Below are 19950 nucleotides of genomic sequence, written 5' to 3' on the forward strand. Positions count from 1 at the left end.
TAGTCTGTTACGTTTTCGAAAAGTCAATGGGCATCGATCAAGGGTTTTCAAAAAAGAATCCATGATGAATTAGTTCATGATGAACTGAAAATTTGTTATGTGATTACTTGTTTTCCTTGTTACATCTTTTGGAATGATACATGAAACATTTCTCCTTTTTACTGAAATAAAATACACATTTATTTATCCTTCCTTTATCTCTTTCATTAAAAACAGAAATGTGCAATGTGTTATAATTATCGTGAATTCAAAAGATGATGAATGAAAAACAATGACCATGAAAGGCACATACATTATTTTGAAAAAGATTTAAAATGATAAACAAAATAGTAAAGAACAAAGGTTGATGAGAAAATAGGCATAAGTCATAGGAAATGTGAAGAGAAATCTTTTTATCTTAACTTAATCAGTTGCTGAAATGCATGGGATTCAAAAAGAAAAAAGAAATAGACAATGAGAAATTTTAAAGATTAAAAATAACAAAAAAATGAAAAAGAAAAAAATGGTCTCTTCATCTGCTTCATAATCATCATTCATTACATGACATTGTAAAAGTGTAAAAATGTCATTCATGCATGCATATGGCATAATAGATGTATAGGTCTAGGACAATCTAAGACCAATAAAAGGAAAATCAAAAGTATAAAAGATGTAAACCCTCTATTTAGAGGAATCTTTCAAACACCATTGCTTCTTAGATTTTTAATCTATAAGTCCTCTCAGATTTTTAATTTAAAGTTTCATTGCCTTTGCTCAAAGGAGCTATTTAAAGTGTCATAACTTCTAGTTAAATGAGCTATTTTCAAAGTTTCATAGCCTCTAGTCAGAAGAATTTTTTAATTTCAAAAGCCTCTAGTTAAAAAACTCCATCAAAATTAGGCATAATTTGTAAAACCAAAAGGTATCATCTATAAAACCTTTCAGATTTTTTTATTTTAAATTTCATTGCCTTTGGTCAGAAGAACCATTTAAAGTTTAATTGCCTCTTGGCAGAAGGGTTTTTTTAATTTAAAGTTTCATTGCCTTTGGTCAAAGAAGCCTTTTAAATTTAAAGTTTCTTTAACTCTGGTTAGAAGAGCCATTTAAAGTTTCATAGCCTCTAGTCAGATGAGCTTTTAATTTTAAAAACCTCTGGTTAAAGGACTCTTTCAAAATTATGCATGATTTGTAAGACCAAAAGACATAATCTATAAGTCTTCTCAGACTTTTAAATTTTAAAGTTTCATTGCCTCTAGTTAAAAGAGTATTTTAAATTTAAAGTTTCATTGCCTCTGGTCAGAGGAGCCTTTTAAATTTAAAGTTTCATAGCCACTGGTTAGAAGAGCCTTCTTTGAAGTTTCATAGCCTTTGGTCAAAGTAACTTTTTGAATTTTAAAGTTTTAGAGTCTCTAGTTAAATGAGCCTTTTAAATTTAAAGTTTCATTGCCTCTGATCATAAGAACTTTTTAAAATATATACATATATAGAACAAAACAAAAAAAAAGATTAAAGGATTTCATATTTATAACATCATCCAGACAAAATAATTATTTTTTTGTCTTTGTCATATTCTTGATTCTTAGTAATGTGCAAAAAAAGGTGATTGTAGACATTTATTTTGTCAAAAATAAAAAATAATAATAAACAAATAAAATAAAATAAATAAAGAAAAATGTCAAATTTTGGTTTCAACTTTGGCAGCTTAAGTGGCTTTTTTTCCCCTGACACTAGCCTAATTTTTACAACATGAAATCCAATGACCAAGTCACTGGACAATTTTTTCCACAAAAAGATCCTAGGAAACATGGAATTGAATCCCATAAACTCTATAAATAGAGCTAATTCCTACCATAAATTCTATAAAAATAGAGTTAATTTCTGCCAAAAAAAAAAACAACACACAGTGAACCAGAAAAAAAGAAACTAAAAAAAAAAGAGAAAAACACAAAGAGAATTAGAAAGGGAAAACACTTCCAGAAAGAAAAGTGAGAGTACTTTTTTAGGGTTACTAAGTTACAACCATTCAAAAAAAAAAAAAAAACAACACACACAAGTAAAAAAAAAAATCACAATCCTCTTTGACAGAGGAGCTAGCAACAAAGCAAAAAAAATTCTAGAAACAAAAAAAAATTTTTAAGTTTTTGATTTGGGCATTTATAGATTTTCATTTTAAAAACTATTTTAAGAAAGATGTTTAGAAATCAAAAGAATTGTTTTAAGTATTTTTTGAAATTTTTTTCACAATTTTTTTGGGTCACTAGAAACTAGAAATCTTTGAATTTTCTGGTGATCGTTGAATTTTTTAGCCATTGAAAACTAGAAATCTTTTTTATTTCTGAAATTTTTATGAATTTTTTGGCTGGTGGAAGATTTCAGCCAACAATGCAAAGCGGCTACCAACCGAAATTTGGGTTGCAACGATGGCTGACAAAAAGGGATAATTTTAAAAAGAGATGGTCTGGTTTTTATAAACAGAGAGAAAGAAAAACATAAAAAAGGGACTTTTATAGGCCCATAAAAACGACATCATTTTGAAGCCAAATCCATGCTCGACCAGTGCAAGATCAGCATATGACTCGTCAAGAGATCCAACTCGTTTGTAAGATTTTTTTTCATTTTATTTTTATTTTTTATTGTTATTTTATTTTTATTATTTGTTTAAGATTTGTTTACAATTTATGATTTATAATATTTATATTTATATATTTACTAAAAATAAATAATTATCAATAACAAGAAACAATAAAAAAACAAATAAACAAATAAATATAAATAAATAAATACTAAGATGTTAATTTAAAAATAAAAAGGATAAACAAAATAATAATAATATTAAGGAAAAATAAAAGGAGTTTTATTTTCTACAATTTTTCAAGTAAAAATATTTCTTGAATTTCACCGAGGCTTTGGGATAATTTAAAAAATTATTTTTGTTGAAAAAATAAAAATAAAAAATACTAATAACAATTATTTATTTAAATAAATCTTCTAAAAATGTAATTTTTAAAGAAAGTTAAAAGAGTTCAATTTTCTTTAATTAATACAAGTAAAAAAATAAAAAATATTTTTAAATTTTGCAGGTGAGTCGGGATAATCTAAAAATTATTTTTCACTAATTAATATTTATTTAAATAATAATGAAAAAAACAGTAAAAATAAAAATAAAAATATTTCTTTATATAAATCTCTTAATCATTACAAAAATATATATATTTTGGATTTCACCAAAGAGTTAGAATAATTAAAAAAAATCAAAAAATTTATTAAATAAAGATTTATTTAAATAATAATAAAATAATAACAAAAAACAAGAAAAGTAATCACAATAAAAATTAATTAAATATTTAATTGAGTTTCGTAATTATTATCAATTAAAAAAAGTTTTTATTTAGGATCTTGTCAAAAAGTTAGGATAATCTTAAAATTTATTTAAAATTTTTAAAATTTCGTTGAAGAATCAAAATAATTTTAAAATAAATCTAATAAAGTTTAGGATTTCACCAAATAGTTGAGATAATCTTAAAATCAATTTTAATAAACAAATAAATTATCTTATGATGAAATTTCAAGAATTTTATGAATGGTAAATTTTCTCAAATTTTTTTCTAAATAAATATTTTTTTATAAATTAGGTCAAAGCGTTAAAGTATTTATAGAATACGAAAATAATAATGATATTAACTTCAAAATAAAAAAAAATTTTCATAAATAAATTTAAAAATGTTTTTCATAAATAAATTTAAGGAAATTAAATTTAAATATAAAGAAGACTATATCATCAAAATTAAAAGATTACACATATTTAATAGGTACCACTTTTTGAACGAATGATATGAAAGTATTAATACTTTTTTCACTCGTAATCAACTCTCAAACCTAATTATTATTTCATAAACTAAAACATCTTTTATAAATCTTACTTAATTTTAAGATTTTATTAAAAGATAATATTTTTGAGTGATCAATCACACCTTATAAAAAAGATTAATGACATCTCTAAAAATTTGTACCAAATCTAGTAACTGAGTCTCCTGAACGAAAAATTATTATGACATATATATATATATAAATATATATATATATATATACATACATATCCATATCAACTTTATCATAAAAACAATTATTAATCTTAACTATTTAAAGATTGATTTTTTTATTTTTTTATCAAATAAAAGAGAAGCAATTGCAAAATTTTTAGTGTTTAACAAATGAATTGAAGAAAATATTTTTTTTATAAAAAAAGGATTTTTATAATTCTTGAAAATTTATAAAAGTTTAGATTTCTTTGAAACGAGCAATATCATTTGTAATATATTATTTGTAAATTATCATTTAATTATACCCTGACATTTATGAATATATAATTATATATTAGATCAATAAAATTTTGTATTTTGTATTAAGATAATATAAAAAATTAAAATTAATTGAAAAATAAATTTAAAATTATATAAAATTTAATAAAAATCTCTTGCGTTGTACGAATTAAAAAAGCTATATATCTTATCAAACATAAACATCAAACAATATTTGAAGAAGTGGAAATATCTCAAACACATTACTGTTGACAACACCAAATGCTAGAAGTCGACCAAAGTCAAAGCTGAATTTATTTTTTTAGTTGTCTTTAATTTCTTCCTGAAATTAGTACTTTTGGAACATTGCTTTTAAGTATTATTGAACCCCTTTTTGTTCTTTTCCTTATAGCTTTTTATTTATTTTTGTTGTTCTTATGTTTTGGTGAACATTACTCCTTTTTTCCAACATTTATTAGTGTAACTTTTCTCTTTTTGCTTTTTTTTTTTTTTCATGAGAGGCCTCAGTTAATAAAAAAATAAAAAATTTATATTTTTTTAATATTTAAATTTCAACCCCACTGAATTCAATTTCTAAAGGCAACGCTTTTATCCTTTTGTTGACATTTATATTTATCCTTTCAAAGCTAACAACTTTAGCTGCTTTAAAGCAACAGATTTTCGGATACCAATCCTTTTGCAAATAAACACCCTGACAGGGAAAAAAAACAAATGGGTACTTTCAATTTTTTATTTAATCTTTTATCAATTGGACATATGGTAAAAATTTTTTTTTAATTTTGAATTTTATTTATTATATTCAAACTTTTTATTCAAACACGACTTTTTTATTTATTTAAATATATTTAATTATGTTATATATGATACAAAATAAAAAAAATAAATTTGAGAGTATATTATTTATAATTTTTTTAATTTTTTTAATTATCTAATTATAAAATAATTATAAAAATTTATTATATTTATATATACTTATTTAAGAGTCGGATTATCTATTTTATTCGATGAATCCAATCAAAATCAAATCAAAGTATAAATAAAATTTTTCAAGTTTGACCTTAGTTCAACCTAAAATATTATTTGCTTGAGGAAAAATTAATTTATATTTAATTTTAATTTTAAATATATTACAATGTTATTATTTTATTATATTTTTTATATTTTGGTATATACTTACAAAACTTTTAAGCCTTTCGAATTCGATAAATTAAATTTTGAAAAAAAAAATTTTAAATATCAATCGAATTGATTCTTCTTAACTCATAAACATGTTCATTTATAAGTGTTTCTGTATAATATTTTAATAAAATATATATTCATAATTATATAAGATAATTGTTAATGATTTATTCGCTCTTCGATAATATAATTCTTAGAGTGATATTTTAATTTTTATATGGCAAACATAGAATAAGGGCATCTTAGTCTTTATAGAACTAGTTAAAGGCTAAAGCATTTTTTTTTAAGCCAATCATTAATTTAAAATAAAAAAATTGAGTATTTTAATTATTAATGTATGTATGTTATATACTGTCAATTAATCATATAATGATACTTTATAAAAAATTAATTTTAAAATCTTAAAATCTTAAAAATAAACACACTTAATCTTCAAAATATATTTAAAATTAAATATTTTTTATGAATTATAATAATACACCGATAATAAATCAAATATAAATCCTATCACCAAACTCAAGCTCTCTCAAAATCTCCTATATTTTAACTTAAAATATCTGTTTTTGCATAATTCTATCATACCAAATCTTAGAAAAAATTGTCTTTTTTTTTTTTCAGCATTATATCATACACCAAGCCCATATTTGGTAAAGAGATAAAGGCAATATGAAATAAAATAGAAGAAATCGTCTATTTTTATTTTCTAGAAAATAGTTTTTATTTTTTATTTTTTGTTTTCTAAAAAATGTATTTGTAAGTGAAAATAAAAATTATTTTTTGAAAATGCAAAAATAAGAAAATAAATAAAATATTCAATAATATTATTATTAATGTCATCTAATTATAAATATAATATATATTTATTAATTAATAACATTAAAAAGTGTTCAAATATGGTAACTTGCAAAACATAAAAAAAAAAAAAGTAATGTACATTTCTTATTTTAATAATTGAAAAAAGCTTTTTTTTTGTTTTTATATTTCAATCTATTTTCATTTTTGTTTTCAAAAAACTTGTTTTCATTTTTTATTATCAATCACATTTTCACTTATGTTTTTCATTTTCCAAGAAAATAAAAACAGAAAATGACTTTTTTTCTGAAACCAAGCGCTACCTTATATTTTTTTTATTCTCCAAAACTCCTTATCCATACTTTTGCTCATTCCTTAGCAATTAAATATTGGAGAGTAAGATTTGTAAAATTATTATTCTTATTATTTTGATAAATAAAACACTTCATTCAATTGGTTCATACTGTTATTTTTAAAAAATAATATTTAATAAATATAAAATTTAATTTTTGATATGTATAATTAATTGTCTTATTTTCAAGCATTCTCTTTTTGTATCAAAAAATTATTATTATTATTATTATTATTATTATTATTATTATTATTATGACCATAGCAAATTATTATTAATTAAGTACCATAATAATTATTTCATTATTTCTTTTATTATTTTAATTGACAATATTTGCTATTCTATTCTTTCATAATGCAGAGAGAACCAAAACAATAAAGAAAATCGCCTAAGAAATGAGAGATAAAATCCCGAAGGGGGAAGATGAAACATGAACTTGATTGCTTGGGTCATGTCTGCCATTGGGTAGGGCCCAGCCTCTTTGCCACTTAATCAATTTTTATCTTTAACTTCGACATGAATTTTTGTGCCATCCCGCAACTAAATGCAGCTGCATGTTCATCCCTTAATCCCAGTTTGCAGAGGGCTTTTTCCAAGCATTTCACTTTTAAGTCGAAATTTCGAAATAAACTCAAACATCTAAGATTAAAAAAAAATCAGATTGAAAAAAAAAATCCAAGGTGAACCAAATATGATAATTCTAAGTCAAAGGAAATAAGATTGTAATCGACATGAAAGATCAGATGTTCTGATGAAAATCCAATGTAAATCCCTTTAGAGTCCTGTGGTCTGTCGAGCGCCTTGAAATAGAGAAGTATCCCCTCACCCTAAACTTTTTCACACCAAAAAAAAAAAAAAGAAAAATCAGATGTTCCAAACCAAACAGTGATGACAAAAATCCACAGAACAAGCACAATAGTAATCATGAAATCAAAATTAGCAACATTAGCTTCTTCTTGATGTGAGCTTTAATCCAATAAGCACCCTGTTGTCCTTGATCTACAATCAAAATGCATGATCTAGTGTACTCAATTAGATTAAAAAAATGAATGATCCAAACTGTTATTCGGATAATGGAAAAAATATTTCAGAACATGTGGTATAAAAGAAAATAGCATATACAAGCATCTCAAGCATTCTATAGCCAGTAATATAATAATATCTCTAATCACAAAACTAAACTACCAAAGTTGCAATGAAACACAAAAGAAGACACTACATGTTGATGAACAGAAATTCTTCGACACCATGATGATGAACAGAAATGGAAGAAAAATGCAAGTTCACAAACCCAGAGTTGTTCTTTATCTAATCCTGCCCCCCCCCCCCCCCCCCCCCCCCTCTTCAACCAATTCTTTTTCCCACTTTTTTCTCTCCCTATTCAATAAGCAATACCACAATTCAGAGCAAAGCAAACAAACTTTCCAGAGAGATTCAGCGGACATTACTACATTGAATTAGTTGGTCATGAATGCCAAGAGGCATAGAAATACAGAATCACAAAGACACATCTAAAATTGGCATTAAGCAAAACTGGCACCCCAAAGGAGGGTACAACCTTCTTGCATCTTGAGCTAGTAAATTTTCAAATAATTACAGAACTTATTCTCATTAAATAGAAAAAAAAAAAAATGAATAAAAACACAACTTTCCTTGAATGAAATTGTACCTAATACCATTTTGTCAAGGATATTTAATAGAAATTTGGAACCTTTTATTGAGCAATATTTTAAAGATTCTCTACTATTTTCAAAAGCCTCTTGCAAGGACAAGTGTATGATGCTTGGTAAAGATAAACTAATCTTATAAAACATGAGATTCAGTTGGAGTGACTTACAAATTCATCTTCAGTGAATCATCTATCATGAAGTAAGATCTCCAGGAACTTCAAAGAGTCGGAAGAATTCACCTAACAAAAATATAGATGGCACTGTTCCACTTCTTTTTACAGTAGAATAAATGTATATTCATTTATACTTCTGCTTGGAAATTTCTCACACATAATTAAGAAGAAAAATAAAATTATCAATACAAGAATCAAGTTTGAGAATAACTCAAGATTGATCAATATTAGCAAATATAGTAATTATTACCTCAAGAAACAAAGCTGATATTAGTAAATGCCAGCACATGTCAGGTCCAAGAAGAAAAAAGCGAAGAGGAAGTATGATATGAATGATGAAGCTATAGTGTACAAACAACTCAGGGTGGCAGAAAATTACTCAACCAGTATTTGAAAGCCTGGGCCTAGACTGGAAATGTTAAACAGAGCAGCTAGTTGAAGATTCACCACAAATCTAGGCAGAGGCTTAAAAACTGCAAAAGAAATGCCTCGTATAACATTCTGTGAAAGAAACATAACGCAAAAATCAGAAAGAAGAAACAGTTTGGGACAGAAGAACTGTTCACATTGGGTTTTACCAAATGTGACATCATTTTCAGCTTTATACAGTGCAGGATTATGAAATTCAGAAGATGCAACTGTTGACTGAATTGCATATTTTTAAAAGAACAGAATCAACTTGACATGAACTCTGTACATCTTCAACAATGGGAAATGAATTTACAGATTATTCTTCCTCATCCACCAAAAGATTGTCAAAGGTAATCAGCCCATATCTTGTTGCAATTTTTATCCCTCCGTATCAATATTATCATCACTGGAAGACAATTTTCTATTCTCAGAGAGTGACAGCCGCCTGGGGTTTGTAGAGCCTGCTTCAACAAGCCCCTCTGATGAGAGAATTAACCCAGTAGTACCTGAAGATGACCCCAAGAAACGGTGAACTGGGGCATCAGATGGAGATGATGCGGAGTAATTATATGTGAAAATTCCCATAGGATGGTTAAACTTGCAACTTGGACCAAACTTGCAAATTCCATATCGAGAATAGAAAATGCATAAAGGTTCTCCCTGTTAAAATGCAAAAGTACCAATATCAATAATATAAAAAAAATCCAGTAACAAAAGAATAAAAATAGCAATGTTGTAAAAGAACATCTACACATAGTACGGAACCTTTCCTCATAAATTAACCACATGCACTCAATGGGAATATTGCAAGGAAGACAAAAATGATGAGAACAAAACCCAACCTCAAACCAGAATGAATATGTAAGAAGGATAATGGATAAGCAAAACATTCTAATCTTGGTATGTAAAAATGAAAATAAAAAAGTCAAAATAGTAACATTCTAGGAGTGAATATATAATCTGAACAACATGAAAGCTTCAAAATCAGTGCACATGATAAAGCTCTCTACCATAAGAAATCAAGGCACAGTAATTAAGAATGATATAAGGAAGTAAACTTGAATGATAACCTTGTAACCTATGTTACATGGATGGACTCAGTTATGGCTATCCAATATGGATATGTATCCAAGGGTCTGACTCCCCTCCAAAATTTCAGACTAGCAGACTAGGCTAAGGAGAGTCTGAAAATAAGATATATAGTGGATCTGTTCTACAAGAATATTATAAAAAATAGTATATGAAAATTGAAATTTCAAAACTGATATGAAAATTCCAATTTAAGAAAACTAGATTTGGGTTTCATCACTTTTATCCTGTTAAAAAGTTTAGACAAATATATCTGTATTTTGGCCTTTTACTTTAATCTATATTATTCTAATATTCTAATTGTGTTTTTTGTCTTCTAACAGAAACCCAAAGATAATTAAAAGGAAAAAAAAAAATACTTGAAAGGGCAAGAAAACCCAACCACGTGCACTTATGACTTATCTATTCTGCTTGTCATTTCAATCTCCTTCTCTGTTCTTTTTCTGATCAAAGTGCACCAAGGTTTCACCGAAATCAAGAACAATTTCCCCCTTTTTTGTCCAAAACCAATGGGGGAAGGCAGAAAGCAGGGTTGCAATGTCAGACAACAACTAGGGGTACAATGAAGCTGGTTTCAAATCCTTTTTGTCCTATTACTTTTTCTTTTTTTTCTTCTTTTCTTCTTCCTCTCTCTCTATCTTTCCAGACCACAATGCTTCCTCTTATATCTCAATTTTTTTGGTCAATTTGTGGATTTGGTCTTTTGTAAATTTGGTGCTTACATAAGCCACCAATAACCTATTGTTGTCTCTTCTGTTCACTTTCTTCATTTGGTGTTTGATTTCACTCACTTCTTCATTGCTGAGTTTTAACCCACACTAAGTCGTTTGTGTTTTTGCTGTTTGTGTTTAAACTCTATTAGAATAGGTATTTTCCTACTTGGCTTGGTAAATCTAACATGGAAAAATATGATGACATGAAAATATAATATTGGATGGGTCTATGGATGACGTGATAGGAGGGGTCTATGTAGGGGTGTAACCGAACCGAGTCGAGCCGATACAATGAGAAGCTCGAGCTCAAGCTTGACTCCCAACTCACGGCTCGATACTCAATCGAGTTTCATTTTCCTAGCTTGAGCTCAATTCGTGATCGAAATCGAGCTACTCAAGCTCATTCGATTAAGTTCGATTAATATATAAAAATAAGCTCGATTCGTATACTCGATAAGAGTTTGATTATTTATACTCGAGCTCGAACTTGAATTCGAGATATTTTATTAATTAAAATAATAAAAATATATTTAAATATAAAAGCTCAATTAGGCTCGCGACCTATTCGAGCCAGGTATAAGAATACTTGAATTCGGCTCGATCGATGAGTCGAGCTACTCGAGCTCGACTCGATAACAATCGAATCGAATTCGAGTTTTCTTTGAATCGAATCTGAGTAGCTTGCGAGTACTAACGTATCATTTACACCCTTAGGTCTATGTAATAATTTCTCCACACACATAACTAACCCTAAATTTGAATTTGGAAATACCAAAAAAAAAAACTTAAATCAAAACAGCAATAAAATAAGTTCTTCCTCCAATGCTCTGTCCTCCATGACTCATGCCTGCATCATAAAAATTTGATTCAAAATAGCTTTAACAGGGTAACATCTTATTTTATTTATTTTACATTAATCAAGATGGATTCCGATGGTGCTGCTCCTCTTAACCATAAAATCCTCATTCAACCACCCTAGCCATCCTAGAATTGATGGCATCCAGCACCTCCTATCTTCAGTGTGGCAAATATACCCATTAGTACAGTAGCTGCAGAAAATTGCAGTGAACTAATTCTTGATTCCAGCACTTTTTCACTATCAAAACTCAACCACTCCCCAATAACCTTAGACCTTTTGATCCACAAACATAACCCCTAAAATCCTTATTTGCTAAACCCAAATAAACAAGCGAGGAGATCATCCTTTTTCCTATGTCAATAAGCAACAACTTTTTTATGCTAATTTCTTTTAATCTAATGGCAACCACAGAATGACCAATTGCCCAAAAAGAGTATCGAAGCAAATATCCATTTTCTAACATTAAAAAAAAAAAAAAAAGAAATTATTAGCTTGGCCTGCAACTAGAACCCAACAATTAGGAAAAATGAAATCAACTATTTCAAGAAAAAGAGAAGGTCATGTAAGGTAATAGGTAGGAATGACATTTTAAGTAGCCTGAAGACTAGGCTTTTCATAAACAGCCCTAATAATTGAACAGATAAATATTCAGAAGTATATTGAAAGACAGAATTACCACTGAATACATAACTCACTCACCGGACGTAAAGGAAGGCCTAAAGGACTCAACATACAATCAGGGGCAGGAAGAACTCTCTCTCTTGGGTGATGAAACCTACAAACTGCACCAAATTTACAATCTCCAGTCTTCATGTAAAATTGGCACTCAGGCTGGCCAGGTCTCTCGGGAAATACATTCTCCCTCTGCAATGCATAAAAACCTACAGGGACAGATCCAGAACGAAATTGAGAAAAGGACGCCTGAGATTCTGCAGCCACTGATTCATTCTGGCGTGAGGTTCCATAGATTTGATTATTTCCATTTGCCAGCTGTAGGTTCTCAGAAGAAGAAACTGATGCCAGTTGACCCTGGAGAAATGAAAAGTATTAGAATGGTAGCACATCTCTTCATTCGTTTTGGAATAATTAATGGTAGCACTTTTCAAAGATCATGAGTTACACACTGCATGGATGCTTGCTAGTCAAAGTGAAAATAAACTTACAAATCAAATTCTGTATAACCAAATATAAACAGCAACAAACAAACAGAGTAGATGTATGCTCTCAGGCATTTTGATAAAGTTACAAAGCTAGAGATGCTATCAAACCATTTGGACCAAACCGCTAGAAAACTCTGCTCTGGAGATAGCCGCAACTGTAACATTACCATAAAACATTTGTTCATCAATAGAAATTCATTTGTGGACAAGTTCTGATTTATAGGATATAGTTGATAATGGACTCACAAGGACATAGACTAGCGGTTTTTGCAGAACCAAGCAGCTAATCAAATAAGTAATTTCTGAAAATTTTCAGATTCAATTTCGCTCTCATTTCTAAATTGTAAAGTAATTTAACAATCAGAGATGTGGTTTTAAAACAAAATTTTCACTTCATGTTTACTTTTACCAAAAAGCACAATCAGCAAACGAAATGATTCTGATTAAGAGTTAAATTTCAATCCAACTCACCTGCTGATAGGAGTTGACCCAGAGTTTGACATGCTTATTTGATTCTAAACCATAAAACCTACTAATAAGCATAATAAGAAAAGATGGTAATGTTTAACTTTTAGGCCTGAATAGTTTCCTTCAGAATATCAACCAAAACTGAAATAAATCATACTTGTTCGAGCATGTCATCAGCCAACCACAAGTGTCTCCAACAACAAAAAGCAATACAAATACACTACCCCTGCTAACAGCACCAATACTGTCTACTTGTCATCCCTAAGGTTTTAGCCCACTTCCATCAGACTTAATTCTAGGTTCCCTTAATGCCTACCCAAATGCCACTAATTTCATGTTAATGACGACCATCATAAAACTACAGTTTCATGGCTTCTGGACATTAGCTCCATCAAATAAAGCTCATCAAATATTATTATTATGCAATCGTAACCAAGATAAGAACAAGGCTCGTTAGAGGGAGATAAAAAGGTCATTGGTTGAAATTGCACCATAATAGCCTGCTCCAAATGCATTTTATTCAGGCCCAGCAAAAGATAAATGGTGATCAACCGTAAAACAAACCTTAGAGAAGAAGGTTGATAATGCTTCTTCGAAAATATTAGAGCACCTTTGGACTTAAGAGACAAGTATTATTGTTTTCCAAGCACAAAGTATTAGCATATGGACAACTATAATTCTCAAAAGTTGCCTCACTTGTCACCTTTAATGTTGTCCAAACACATGTAAACACTAAAAACTAATAGGCATGTTTAATAAACACAGCATTAGTAATAAGCTAAGGAAAAGCTTACACTGTAAGCATTCCAGCCTGGAACTGATACCATCCCTTGGGGTAAAATCAAAGGTGCATAACTTGAAGGGCCTTGCCAGCGGGGGTTTGGAATGAAAGATGCTCTTGACCAATTTGTAATGTCTCCTGGATATGACTGCTGACCAGGAGTGGTTGGAGAAGGGATGGTTGGATAAATAGGAGAGCCACGCAATGAAACCATCATATTAGTTGGCTGAGGATGGTGGAATTTACAAGTGCTCCCAAACTTGCATTGTCCAGTTCTTAGATAATAAGCACACTCAGTCTCATTCTGTATGGAAGAAAAGTAAAACGAAAATAAGTTACATTAAGCCTATAAAACCCCTATAACCATAAAAAAAAACCACATTAGAAAAGCTTGCCTTAACAAGGTCCAAACGTATATAACAATTCAACCTCAATCTTAAGGACAGCTATGGTCCAAAATTCAGTAATATTTTCATTCATGGAACCCATATTTAAAGTTAAAACAAATTCATAACTCAAAATTTAAAAGACAAAAGGTTCTGTTTGAGACATAGCAAGTGATAAACATTTTACTTCGATCCTTGTCTATGTCTGTGTATCTTTCATATTGCATATAATGATATACATTCAGTCAATAAGACTATATAATTTGTTAAACTTTTTATGGGCATCCAACCTAAAACCAATTGGCAATAGGTGGAGTATCCCTTGTCACATTTGTTGCCCAGGATGCCCTCAATTTAACTGATGTGAGGTTTACTTTTATCACCACTTTAATCCAATTGGACCAGTTTAACTGGAGTGGTATCAATTTCCATTTTTTCTAAACTAATCCAATTAAAAAAATTGTTATTTTTGTTTGAAAATGAAACAGGACTAGACCTGAATATTGACTTAAAATTTGTATCATTATAAAAGAATATAGCAAGAAGTAAAAAGGAAAAAAAAATGAAATCCGAACCGGGCGAAGAGGATAGCCCAAAATATTTAACGAAACTCTCCCAGCTATCCCAGCTTTGTCTCTAGGATGATGAAACTTGCATGTAGCTCCAAATTTGCAAGTTCCGGTTTTCAGGTAGTACTATAGAGCAGTTAAGAGCAAAATGTCAGTTATCAGATCCAAATATTCTTTAAAATGAGAAATATAGAGTGGCATATCTGACATGAAGCAGTAAAAACAAAAGAGTAGCTTCTCTCAATATTGCAATTTAGCTTCCAATGCAATAAATGCAAGAGTCAGTGCTATCTTGCTTTTCTAGAATAGAAAGACTGAAAACAACATACAAGAATAAAGCAAATATTAGCAGAAGTCAATCACTACAAAGGGAAGTAATGTTTTATCAATCCAAATTATTAGCATATTTCAATTTTCTCAGTTTCTTTATTTGTTTATTTTCTTATACTAGGATTTTTTTATAAACCGGAAAGTAATCCTTGCTTCATTATTTAGAACTTTAAAAGAAGAGGAACACTTGTTTAATTCTAGTGCATCATCCATATGTGAACAAATCCATATGAATTCACCAATAACAGCATATTGAATTCTTAGAGAAACATCCACAATCAATCTAGAATATTCAAGTTAAAATAATAGCATTCACCAAAGTATTAAAATGTTTGACCCATTGTTTTGATGGTGAAATCTCCAAGACACAACAAATAAAATAAATTTCCTTTTTCAGATACATAAAAGTAATATACTTCAAGTTAATCATACATTGCAAATTGTAAGGCACATATATAAAAGCAGCAATATTGTTGTTACATCAGGGCCCAAGGAATAAATACATGCCTGACATTCGGGTTGTCCTACTCTTTCTGGAAAATCTCCTTTCATCCTAGCAGCAGCAATAGCCTGGAATTTGATATAATCTAAATAAATATTTCTAATGACAATTGATATTAAAAACTCAAATGAGTAGTAGGATAAAGTTAAAATGAAATGACAGTAGCAGGTGAAGTATACCCATAGTTGTAGCAGCATGTGTATTCATGTGTGCATATAAAGAACCATGCTTATCTCTTGAGCATCTAATACTCTATAAATTTTCCTACAACGAGTTCTGTTTTAGAGTGATTTAGTAGTAAAGATCCATGTGAAAAAGGCTCACGTGTCTACAACTTCAACTTCCAATATTATGAATATGATAATAATAAAAGGCTTCTAAAATGGGTTAAATTTAGAAGCTCTTCACAATTTTACCAATAATATCTCAATCATTAACTCTGAATTCATAAGAATTGTCCAAACAAGCCACAGCTTTATACCAGCTTTCGGTTAGGAGGATGATTAAAACGACATGTTGCCCCAAATCTACAAAGGCCTGTCCTGATATAATAAGAACAATCTGGTTCTCCAGGATGCTCAGGGTAGGGACCAGATTCCATTATTTCACCGGATCTCAAGTTCATTTGCCACATAGCATCTGAAATAATATTAAATGAGTTGTAGGTTCAGAAAATACATGAAAAAAAGAAGTCAAAGAACTACAGAAGGGTATCAGAAATTTTCAATTCATAAACAATTTTCCTGGAACATAAAATACTCTAAATTTCAATTTTTATTAGCTTCAAAGTATCATAGATTTATCCCTTTCATTGAAAATAGACTCGCTTGATGTTCTAACAGTGAGAGCATCAAAGTGCAAACGATTGAGAATTTCCATGAAATATGTGGGACCGGGAAAACATATCTTTAACACACAAGCTTCTGACAAGCCGCAGTAAGAAATCTCATTCTAACCTTTGACTTTTGCATGCCTCAACTAACTTGAGAATGCAATTTTATTTTTTCTTAGGCCTCAACAAAAGACCTTTACAAAACTTTTTATGTTCTTTTCCTACTTTTCAACATCCAAAATGCTCTCAACTAACTTGAGAATGAATTCTATTTTTTCTAAGGCCTCAAAAAAAGACCTTTACAAAACTTTTTGTGTTCTTTTCCTCCTTTTCAAGATCCAAACTGCTCTCAACTAACTTGAGAATGTTTACACCAAGAAGAGAAATTTTCATTTTCAAAAACTCAGCATCTGAAGGAAGCATAAAGGTCAACTATGCTCACTGCAAAAAGTTTAAAAAACAAATAAATGTAGCAATATTTTGTTAACTAAAAGTATACTTTATCTTAGAATATGTCTTCAATACACTTAATATGGTTCTTAAAAGTAGCATCCTATACAAGATAACTGAAAAATAGAAAGGGTAAAAGAGTATAGTTCAATAGGGACTAAGTTGAAGAAAAATTGTTAAAGTGATCAATCCATTTTGAAGAAAATGCTACCAGAAAGCTGAACATTAGGTTAATTGAAGAGAATGGTACTCAGAGAAAAGAGCTTTTATTCTCCACCATTTTGGAACCTGAGACAAACTATTATGTCTAGAATAAGCTTGTTTATTATGGATTCTCTGAATTAAAATTATATGTGTTTAACATGAACAGTCCATTTTCAAGTTAAATAAGCAACAATATAATTTATATCTGAAGAGCTAATATGATTCTTAAAATCACATGTAGTATCCGATATATGAATAGACTATGTTTGGATTGAGCAGAAGGGAGATGGAGTGATGCCTTTCCCTTGTTTGAAAACATTTTAATAGAGAAAGAGAGATTTGGACGAGTACTCAGAACCTCCAACTCTCCATTTTTTTTTATACCGTCCAAGTTTAAGGGCTTTGGATGGAAGGAATTCCTCATTAAAATTTTTTTATTGTACAGACAAAGTTGCACTTTTGTTACATTTTCATTTTAACATATAACTTATATACTATGTAGTTGTTAAAGAAACATGATAAGCTATCATTTCATTTTCTAGTCACTATGGCAACGTACTTGTTCCTTGACTTTCCATATTCTTTTTTAAGAAATCCAAGCAAAAGGAACCTTACCCACTCTCCCTCACCTTCTACCTCCACCCATTCTCTCTCCTTTCTTTACCCTTTCCAAAAAATGTGCCAAAATATTAAAAATAATGCATAACAAGATGAGCAGGTAGGTCTAAAGAACAAGGAAAATAAGACAAGGTTTATATTTTCTTCTCTTTTATGTCTGTCACAAACCAAATGAACCCATAGGAGAATCGTGAGTCATGACTCTTAAGTTATGTGTACCTCTTCCTGTATGATGACCATAGTACATATACATGTAAACAAGGAGAAATCTAAGTATATTTGATCATCAATCCCAATTTTTTGCTTTAAAATAAAATAAAGACTGCATTTTTACTCTTGAAATGAATTTCAAAGAAATGACAAAAGGAAAATAGAAAATATAAGGTAAATTATTATATTGCAACAATGTATTCTTCTTGATCTTATAACAAAAAATCAGGCAAATGCCAAATTTTAACTTCACAAAAGAGAGGAAAAGGATTGTTTAGTCTAAAACCTATTTGCTACTATTTCCTAATTGCATTCCACGAACATTCAAGGAGAAAATGAAGAACCAACCTACAATGAAACAGTGACAAAAAGATGTAAAAAGAGACAAACTAAAACGACCATATACAAAGCAATTGCACTTGCTGAAACTAAACATCTCATAATTTCATATGTAGAAAATTAATGCAGCTCAAATTTCACCACTATGAAATCAAATTCATTGAAAGATACAGAGATAAGATTACTTGAATATCCTTTTTTTAATGATGAAATTCATGATATTACTTAAATATATGGAAAAAAAAAAAAACTATACTTCAGTAATAAAGCAATAAATGAAAAAAAAAATCAATTAAGAAAAAGCCCTATAACACAAAATTTTCAATTTCATTTTATTTCCTAGAACCTTGAATCTGACTTTAAAAAAATTAAGAACGTGGAATCTCACATTCATCCATGTCACCACAACAACAATTGCAACAATCTATTCAAAAGCACCGCAAAATTGCACTGTTTTCTCAATAACTGAAACGCAATTAAGAATTTAAGATTAATCATTAAAATTCAAAATTTACATAATTTCTTAATTAAAGTTTAACCAAAAAATGACTGATTTTTAATAATGATCAAACCGGAGTTTACCATAAAATGGACAAAAAGGACAGTTCAAGACAGTAAAATAGCAGACATAGACAAGTGAACCGCGTTTCTCAAGCGTTTCACAAAGTAAAAAACAAAAAATAAAATAACAATAATAATAAAAAAAACAGAGTTATAAAGAAATAAACAAAGATACAGACAGACCTTGATTCAACGACGGTGAAAGCGAGGTTCCTTCAGTGACAGCCGCCGCCGCCGCCGCTGCTGTTCGGGACATCGGAATTCCGGCATCGAATGAGAATTCCATTCAGCAGCCACCTTCCTCCATCACCAATACTGTCACGTTAGCACCACCTCCACGCCGGAATTCTCATTCCCAGTCACAAACCACGCTGTCACTTTAGCAAAACACCTCCCCTCCCTTCCTTCCCAACAGAACCCAGAGAAACCAAAAAACGGTTACTTTTTTTTAGAAAGGAATAAAAAAAAAACAAAACTAAAAAGAGAGCTTTTCTTCGCGGAAGGTCTTCCTTTGTTTTCTAAAAAAAATTGCTTTTTTTATTTTTTGAATTTATTTTTTTGATAGAAGAAAAGAGCGTTGTTTTCTCTTCTCCACAAAACCAAAATAAAAAGAATAAAAACCAACCATCCAAAACCCACCAACTTCTTTTTTTCCTTTTCCTTTTCTTTCTTTCCTTGACTCTGCTCCTTTTTCACCCGCGTTTTACACAAAACCGCTGATCACCGTTCTCTTCACTCGCGCTAGTACCGAATTCCGTCCCTATTCTCTACCTCACACCGCCACGTAATGCCTTGTTAATTTGTCTTTGCATTAGGAGTTTCTCTATTGGTGGTTTAAAATTTTGTTGAACAGGTGTCATCACGTAAACGCAAGTGGAAGTTTGACCCGACGTGAGTAGGATGGTGTAGGGAACTGGTGATCTTTTTTAAATGTTTTTTTGTAATGAAATCTTTGTGTGATCAACCTTGTTTTTCTTTTTCTTTTTTTTAAGTGAAATTGATCA

General features: G+C 29.5%; 1 protein-coding gene across 3 annotated transcripts; it reads right to left on the minus strand.

Annotated features, from left to right (window-relative positions):
- Window positions 1–8764: 8764 nt before the first annotated feature.
- On the minus strand, window positions 8765–19715 carry LOC111295910 (zinc finger CCCH domain-containing protein ZFN-like). Of its 3 annotated transcripts, XM_022889741.2 has the most exons (7): window positions 19130–19715; window positions 16214–16371; window positions 15738–15800; window positions 14907–15026; window positions 13959–14249; window positions 12236–12565; window positions 8765–9535 (listed from the first exon to the last, which is right to left on the minus strand). In XM_022889741.2, exons 1-7 carry the CDS (start codon window positions 19230–19232, stop codon window positions 9254–9256), a joined length of 1347 nt encoding a protein of 448 aa, XP_022745476.2. In that variant the 5' UTR covers window positions 19233–19715; the 3' UTR covers window positions 8765–9253. The 3 variants fall into 3 exon arrangements, with proteins under 3 accessions (XP_022745476.2, XP_089625311.1, XP_089625312.1); XM_089769185.1 differs by lacking the exon at window positions 14907–15026 and having other exon boundaries at window positions 19130–19630; XM_089769186.1 differs by lacking the exons at window positions 16214–16371; window positions 19130–19715 and adding an exon at window positions 16149–16178.
- Window positions 19716–19950: the final 235 nt, after the last annotated feature.

Source organism: Durio zibethinus, chromosome 12 (assembly GCF_047325235.1).
Source record: "Durio zibethinus cultivar Kanyao isolate XHJ-2024 chromosome 12, ASM4732523v1, whole genome shotgun sequence".
In the NCBI taxonomy this organism is placed as follows: domain Eukaryota; kingdom Viridiplantae; phylum Streptophyta; class Magnoliopsida; order Malvales; family Malvaceae; genus Durio; species Durio zibethinus.